General features: G+C 41.0%; 1 protein-coding gene across 3 annotated transcripts; it reads left to right on the top strand.

The window, feature by feature from the left end:
- Positions 1-206: 206 nt before the first annotated feature.
- RNF7 (ring finger protein 7) lies at positions 207-7,624 on the top strand. Of its 3 annotated transcripts, XM_080672604.1 has the most exons (4): positions 207-493; positions 4,279-4,326; positions 5,919-6,023; positions 6,200-7,210. In XM_080672604.1, the coding sequence occupies exons 1-3, from the start codon at positions 319-321 to the stop codon at positions 5,981-5,983; spliced, it is 288 nt and encodes a 95-aa protein (XP_080528730.1). In that variant the 5' UTR covers positions 207-318; the 3' UTR covers positions 5,984-6,023; positions 6,200-7,210. The 3 variants fall into 3 exon arrangements, with proteins under 3 accessions (XP_080528730.1, XP_080528731.1, XP_080528729.1); XM_080672605.1 differs by lacking the exon at positions 5,919-6,023 and having other exon boundaries at positions 208-486; positions 6,200-7,624; XM_080672603.1 differs by lacking the exon at positions 5,919-6,023 and having other exon boundaries at positions 213-493; positions 6,200-7,624.
- The last annotated feature ends 264 nt before the right edge of the window (positions 7,625-7,888 follow it).

Below are 7,888 nucleotides of genomic sequence, written 5' to 3'. Positions count from 1 at the left end.
GTGTTTCCTGCACCATGTGCACCAGCCATCACGACAGAACACTCCCCAGCGCGGAGGCCAGACTTCCACGCCGACGCCCCCCAGGCCCTCAGGCCTCCAGGCTGCCCCCCACGTGAAGGGGCGGAGGGGCGGGGTCAACGGTGTCCGGGCGCTGGCGTAATGTGACGTCACTGCTCGCGCCAGCCAATCGCGGGCGGCGCCTGTGGCAGGCTCCGCGGTCGCCGGCGGCCTGCGGGCGGCGCTGTGGTCTGTCGGGCGGCCCCACGGAGCCGCCATAGCCGCCGGCCTTCCCCGACCCAACGTCTCCGCGCCGCCGCCATGGCCGACGTGGAAGACGGTGAGGAGCCCTGCGCCCTGTCCTCTCACTCCGGGAGCGCAGGCTCCAAGTCGGGAGGCGACAAAATGTTCTCTCTCAAGAAGTGGAACGCGGTGGCCATGTGGAGCTGGGACGTGGAGTGCGATACGTGCGCCATCTGCAGGGTCCAGGTGATGGGTAAGCGCTGCACGCGAGGCCGGGGCCGCACTACGGCCTCCGCGGGGCCGGCTCCGGCGGGGGGACGCGCGGAGGCTCGGAGAGCCCGCTGCCCGGAGGGGCGGCGGCGGGGCGCCCTGCCCCGAGCGGGAGAGCCGAGGAGCGGGGGGCAGCCCGTGCTGTGGCCGCCGCCCGGGCCTTGGGGTCCCAGCGTCTGGGGCTGGGTTCTAGCGAGGGGAATGGGCAGTGAGTAGAGGGATGAAGATAATTGCGGGGAGCGATGGGTGTGACCAAGGTCATACAACTATGTGGTTTGTCGGGAGCTGGGAGGAACCGACTCGGTTAGTGCGGCAGGCCCCAGCCCCGACTCTGAAAGCGGCCCGCGGAGGGGTCGCGGCCAGGGCCTGGTGCCGCAGAGCACGTCACTGGTTCCGGTCACACAGCCGAGTGATGCTCTGGTCATCTTCCACCGAAAACGACACCCTCGGTCTGCTGCTGAGAGCTGCAGGGAGGGAGAGGGAGCCCAGCCCGGCGTTGGTGGGCCCGCTGCAGCAGGCCTGGCTTTTAAGTCTGGATGGCTCAGGCAGGTCCCACGGCACGCGCTCGGCTGCAAGGGAGCACAGGGTGCTTCGAGAATATTTCCGTTTTGTGGGAATTGAATAATGTGAAGCCCTTGACTTAGACACACAAAAGTTAATCTTCTAGCTGGCCCCTTCCTGTCGTAGGATGCTATTTCCTGGAAAAGACTGCCCTGCTCTGAGGCAGGCCTTTGTGGATGGAGAACCCGCTTTTACAAATAAGTTTGACTTCTTCCTGTGGTACTGTCAATAAAAATATTGGACCGAGTGAAACCTCTCATAACAACTTCACCCCGTGTTGCTGTATATGGTTTCTGTTTTAAGATCTCAGGCCACCTTGAAAAAGAGGTGCTCTTTAAACGCAAGTTACATGTTTAAATAGAGCATTTAAAACTACTCTGAGAGCTTCTTACGTGTTGTTTCTTGAGGGTAGGTGAAGAAAACCGAGGTTTCTATCATTTTAAAACTTTGTGTCTTGCCCTGAAAAATGAGAGAATTGGAGAAAAAAAACTTAAAAGAGAATTGCTCTCCCTTTTTTCGAGATGAAAACTTCTAGCAGAATCAAGAGATTTCTCAGTTTACACTCTTTAGTATGCCCTCTAGTCTTTTATGCATAAGGACTTGTTTCGAAGAGGATTTACAACAGTGGGATCCAAGTATTTTTTTATGTTTTACTTTCGAAAGAGCTTGATTTCAGACATGATCCACTTACTTTGATATTTAGGTTTGAAAGTACCTAGTTTATTGGCCTGCAGTACAGCCCCCTTACTACATAACTTATGCCTTACTTAAGAACTAGAATCATATTTTCCACTTTGGGTGGCATTTTTAACTTACATAGGTGACTTCATTTTTTGTTCTTTAGCAAGATAGGCTTTGCTGAAAATTTTGTCACCTAAATTTTCTTTAGTTTAAAAAGAAGAATGTTCCTAAAAAGGCATTTTATTCTTCTCCCCAAAGAAAAAAATTTCAACTACGAAGTGGAAATATGGAATTAAAGTACTGGTTGATATCTTGCAACAAATAAACTGTACTTGGGATATTTAAAGTAAGTCAAAGTATGGGCTGTAAATGGTTCCCCTTCTCATTGACTTTCTAATTATAGCAAGTATTTTGCTACTGTGGATTAACGTTGCAGATTACAACAGCTATACTTTGAGTTCAGGAAAGTGTTCTGGACTAGACCTTTGTATTTTGTTTATGAGGTGTTAAAATCCACTTAGAGGTCAGCTGACAGCAGGAGGAAGTTTGTTTTTCAGACTTCCCAGTCCTTACCCTAGCATCATTCTAAAAGGTGTTAGTGTTATTGTACTGCTTAGAAATGTGCTGTTTCAGATATTAGGAACGTCATCAAAAGAAACTTTTTTAAATCTGAAACTGTGGGAATTTTTATCTACTTAGGTCAGTTTTTGATAATCTAAATCAAAACTATAAGCGTAATTCAGAGATTTCTAGATCCTATAAAAAGAGCCCACTTAATCCTATTTCCTTAATATTTGGAATTCATCTCATACACAACTGATTTATTATGACTTCTTGATCCAAGATTTGCCTGTCAACCTATTCGGATGTGGTTAACACTCTCTTTGTTTCCACTCTCCTCCCTTCATTCTGAAAGCAGCAAGAGCTGCTGAGGAAGAGAGGAATACTTTTGCTTGTACTGCCAAGAAATAAAGACCCAGAGTAACCTAACCCTTCATGGCTGTATGTTAACTTGGACATTTGACACAATCTTTTGGGCCTTCTTTTCCTCATTTGTGAAAGAGGCAGCTGGGATCACAAACTCTGATTCTGTGATTGCACAGAACCAGAGCCTCATCTTCACTATTACATCAGGATCCTTAAGATACTTAGTTGTTTGCCTGTCTGTCTCCCTATTTGCTGTGAAAACCAGGAATCCAGACTTAGTCATTTTGGTGTCCCCTGTGCATATAACTCCTTGCACAGAGTAGATACTTAGTAATTGTGGAGTTGAAGAAAGTCTTAGGAGGCAATGTTGTTTTTAGTCCACACTGAAGAGGCCAGGGTGGTGTGTTTTTTTAGGGTAAAAACATGCAGAGAGAAGCAAACAAGTGCCTGTGTATAATCCAGTGTAAGAAGAACAGGCTCCGGCTCCACCGTGTGTCTATTTTTACTGAATTATTTTTCTCCAGTTAAAACTTTTTTTTCCTGTTGGTTTGAACTTCCTTTATCCAACTTTGACTCCTCTTCCAGCTAGTGAATGAATCCATTTAATTAGTCCCTAAAATAATCTATTTTACTTCCTTCACCAAGCATATATATTTTCTGTATTACCTCCTTCATCAAGCAACCTAGTATACTTTAGGTTCCCATTCCTAGTATTTACTCCCAAGTAATTTATTAAAATACTTTGCCATTGTTAGTTAAATGCTTTGGGCTCAGACTTAGTTTGTAAAGGAAGCATTGTCTTAGAAGAAGAAAAACTCCTAGTTTTTAGAAAGTATTTTTAATTAATTTTAATTTAATGTTTATATAGATTATATAATCACATAATTCAAAATTTTAAGACAGTGTACAATGAAAATTCCTTCCCACTCAGTCCCCTCCAGGTAAACTCTATTATTAGTTTCTTGGGTATCCTTCTAAAGTTTCTTTATGTATGTATAAGCAATGCCAATATATATGCATGGCTCATTTATTTTTAAAATTTTATTTATTCAATTACAGTTCACATTCAGTATTATATTTTGTACAGCAGCATAGTGGGTAGATAACAATATACTTTCCAAAGTGTTCCCCCAATGTTTCTAGTACCCACCTGGCACCATACATAGTTATTATAGTATTGGCCATTCCCTATGCTGTAGTTTATATCCCCATGTGCATAGCTTATTTAGAAGGGTGTCTGGAAAATAAACTACCCCTAAGGTTGAGCTATATGAGCATGCCCAGTGAGCTTATAATAACTTCTAATACAGTGGAGTATTCTCTAGTGGTTGCATCCACTGGCAGGACATCTTTTCATCAGAGCTTGTGAAAATAGAGGGTCAGTAACCCTGGGAAAATTGCTCCTGGTCAGAAGTAGATTAGTGGAGTGCCTTGTACTTTATTCCTGTTTAAACAGTTATGTTCAGGTGAGAAATTAATAGTATGAGCCTTTAATCTCCATCTCTAACCCTTTGGGCTTTTATTTGACTTTGAAGTGTCTGGGTTTTAAAAATTGCATCCTGAGCATCAGAATGAGAATTGCTGTTTGTTTACTTTTAGATGCCTGTCTTAGATGTCAAGCTGAAAACAAACAAGAGGATTGTGTTGGTATGTTGTAATTTCATTCTCATGCTTTTTCAACTGAAGGTGTTTTCTCTCAGTGGGGATGTTTGAATTTGCTATTAAGATTGACTTTATCAATACACAAAAATAAACTGTAAAGCAGTGATCCATTATTAATATAAAATGTGTTGGTTCTCAAAGGGCTTTAATAGAATTCATCTTACAAGGTGTTTTTTTATTGCCTGTAATTAAGAAGAATTGGTTATATAAGTATTCCAGACATGGGCATAGTAAATATTTTGATAATCAAAAAAATGAATAATCCTCTTCTATTAAGAAAATTATATAAGAAGGAATTTGCCAACGCATCATTAAAATTTTGAATATGTTATACGTCAGTTTTGGTAGGGTTTCATTCTACTAAAGCATTTCAGTTTTCAATACTCTTAAGATACAGTGTTTAACTTTTAACTGATAGAGAAAAATTATAAGTCTTTTTTGGAAATATAACATATATATATATATATATATATATATATATATATATATATATATGTATGCATATATATATATATTTAGAAGTCTATTAAATTTCCCTTATAGTCTGGGACTACAAAAGTTGTCTTGGCTAAATGTTGTAAGCAGTTCAAAGGTTTATATGTTCCAGTTCTTGAAATCATCACTTCTAGATTGCTTTATATAAGTGTTTAAACATTTTTCCTAGAATGAAAAGTTAACTTTGTACTTTGTGCTGGTGTGGTTTATAGGATATGTTTTTATTGATTTTTTTTTAGAGAGGGAGGGAGGAAGGGACAGACGGAGGGAGAGAAAGAGAAACATCAATGTAAGAAATATCATTACCTCCCATACCAGGAATTGAACCTGAAACCAAGTATGTGTCCTGACCAGGAATCGAACCCAAAACCTTTTGGTATACAGGATGATGCTCCCACCATCTGAGCCCCTGGCCAGGGCTATATATATAGCTTCTAATTAATGATCTATGCCATTTTGATCAAATCCTGTTTCTTCCTTCTGAAACACTAGAATGATTCTTGCTTTCTACCGTCTACAGCCTATTTTCATAAGAAGTTTTTTTCTTTCCTTTTTTATTCCTGTGTCTTAATTGTTCTGTTATCGTATAGCTCAGATGGTCGAACAAGGGACAGATGAAGCTGACATTTGAGATTATAGTCCAGATTGTGGGTGATTTCCCTTGTTTTAAAATTTTTCTTTCATGCTGTTTGTTAAAAAACAACAACACATTAATTTGGTAATTGTGAGGTATAGGCTGTCTTGCTTTGATCACAAAGAGACCTCTCTTTCCAGACAGCCACTTTGAAAATTTCATTGTCACATGAGGAATTGCACTGCTTATTGATGACAACACAATTACCAGCACTTCTAGGAAATAACTCAGCAGATGCACAGCTGATAATATTTAGAAGCATGTCATCTATTCATAATAGCCTACTTATGAACTTGAAAACATTTAAAACTCATATCTTAATAAGTAAAAATCGGGAGGATATTTTTCAGTAAAATAAAGCCCAAAACATCTCCAAGGTCAGTGCATGACTGAGAGCTCAGGTCTGGGATCTAAGGAAGACTCAAGTCCTTTAATCTCCTAACTTCAGGAAGACAGCTGTACAATATGGAGCTGTACAGGAACTGGGGCCACCACATCATTCACAGATTCTAGAGCTGTGGTGGGACGTCCCCTAAGCACAAACCTTACACATGTAAGTTTCTGTTTCTTTACAGGTAGAAAAAATTATTTTGACCAATTTATCATCTTTATTTGAGATTATGAACCATGATTATTATTCATAATATAAAATAAGCTATATATTTGAGCTCGGTAATTTAAATTGAAATGTCTAATGTCAAATAATCTTTTTTTTTTTTTTCCTTTTAGTGGTCTGGGGAGAATGTAATCATTCCTTCCACAACTGCTGCATGTCCCTGTGGGTGAAACAGAACAATCGCTGCCCTCTCTGCCAGCAAGACTGGGTGGTCCAAAGAATCGGCAAGTGAGAGTGGTGAAAGGGCTTCTTAGTGCATTTGTCCAGAGCCCTGGTGGATCGATCGCCTTATCAAGTGCCCTACTACGGCCAGGATACTCTGGAGGACTAAGTTTTCAAATAGGAGGAGATGGATCTTTGGTCCTTGAGGACTCATCAAAGGCATTGGGTTAGCATTTTGTCAGTTTTATTTTCAGAAATTCTCTACAATTAAGAAGATAATTTATTAAAGATGGTCTTTCCTATCTCTGTGGTATGTGTCACACTGCTTAGAAGTGCTATAAAGGAGGAGAGAACTACAAATTGAATGACCTTTATAATTTACTTATTGATATCTAAGGGGCTGTGGAAGCAGTTCTATTCGGAAGAGAACTTTTGCATGCTTAAGATAGATCAGTTAAAAAAAAACACAGTGTTATAGTAACAAATAAAATGCAGTTTAAAACCCAACTCTTATCCTTAATTTGTTCCTGATATTTATTTTAGACAGGAAAGGGGGTGATGCATTAAATATTTATTTGATATGACAATTTTAAGTTTGGGCCAGAGAGCAGGGTAAATAAGATTTAATCTTTGGACATAAGGGATTTTGCTTTTAGGTTATCGTCCTCTATCATCGATTCATCAAAAAAACCTAGATATGCACACCTCACTGTTCAATCATTCAGTGGGAAAGAACAGGGGCATTTCCAAGTTTTAATCAGATTATGGTATAATTTAACTGTGTTTCAGGTGGACTTAATAAGGGGGAAATGTTTACCACTATAGCATCAGATCAAAAAAAGTTTATTTTATTACACAGTGTTTTAATAAACAGTTTATTCTGTTTACTTCATTTAAATTGTCATTATTGCAGTTTTATGCACAACCTTAAACTTGATATTAATAAACTGATTTGTCAAGTGAATGCTTTTGTTTCATTAGAAAAAAATATTTATATGCTCTTTCATCTATATATATAAAAGCCTAAGGAACTGTTACAACTGGAACGACTGGTCAGCCAGTCACTATGATGTGCTCAATGCAGGAGCTACCCCCTGGTGGTCAGTGCACTCCCACAGCCAACCTCCCACAGTCCCTTCCCCCTGCCAGCCGGCCCCCCCGATAGGCCCTGATCAGGGAGGCTGGCTGGCCAACCTCCCGGGGTCCTTCCCCGGCCGACCAGCCCCCCGATAGGCCTCAATCGCTGGCCAGGCCAAGGGACCCCACCCATGCATGAATTCATGCACTGGGCCTCTAGTTGGTAATAAGAAAATTTTAAGTTTATTACCTAGAAATATAAAATTGTAAGAAAATAAAATCTTATCCCATTCATTCACATTTAGTGGAGGTTAATTTATAACAATTTATGAATCTTTACATCTAAGGAATATGCATATATAAGATATGAAAATCTATATATATAAAAGCCTAAGTGACCCAACGACTGGTCGACTGATTGCTATGACGTGCGCTGACCACCAGGGGGCAGACACTCAACGCAGGAGCTGCCCCCTGGTGGTCAGTGCACTCCCACAGCCAGAGTGCTACTCACTGACCCACAGGCGTGAGCCTCTCCTGCCTCTGCAGCAGCATTATGGAGT

The sequence above is a fragment of the Plecotus auritus genome, assembly GCF_963455305.1.
Source record: "Plecotus auritus genome assembly, chromosome: 6".
In the NCBI taxonomy this organism is placed as follows: domain Eukaryota; kingdom Metazoa; phylum Chordata; class Mammalia; order Chiroptera; family Vespertilionidae; genus Plecotus; species Plecotus auritus.
This window is presented reverse-complemented; position numbering and strand designations above follow the sequence as displayed.

What these genes read in the sequence shown, in the direction of transcription:
- RNF7 (XM_080672603.1), top strand. Translation starts at nt 319, where the DNA reads ATGGCCGACGTGGAAGACGGTGAGGAGCCCTGCGCCCTGTCCTCTCAC. An exon ending in CTGCAGGGTCCAGGTGATGG is followed by an intron (nt 494 to 4,278) that starts GTAAGCGCTGCA and finishes GTTTACTTTTAG; the next exon opens with ATGCCTGTCTTAGATGTCAA. An exon ending in CAAACAAGAGGATTGTGTTG is followed by an intron (nt 4,327 to 6,199) that starts GTATGTTGTAAT and finishes TTTTCCTTTTAG; the next exon opens with TGGTCTGGGGAGAATGTAAT.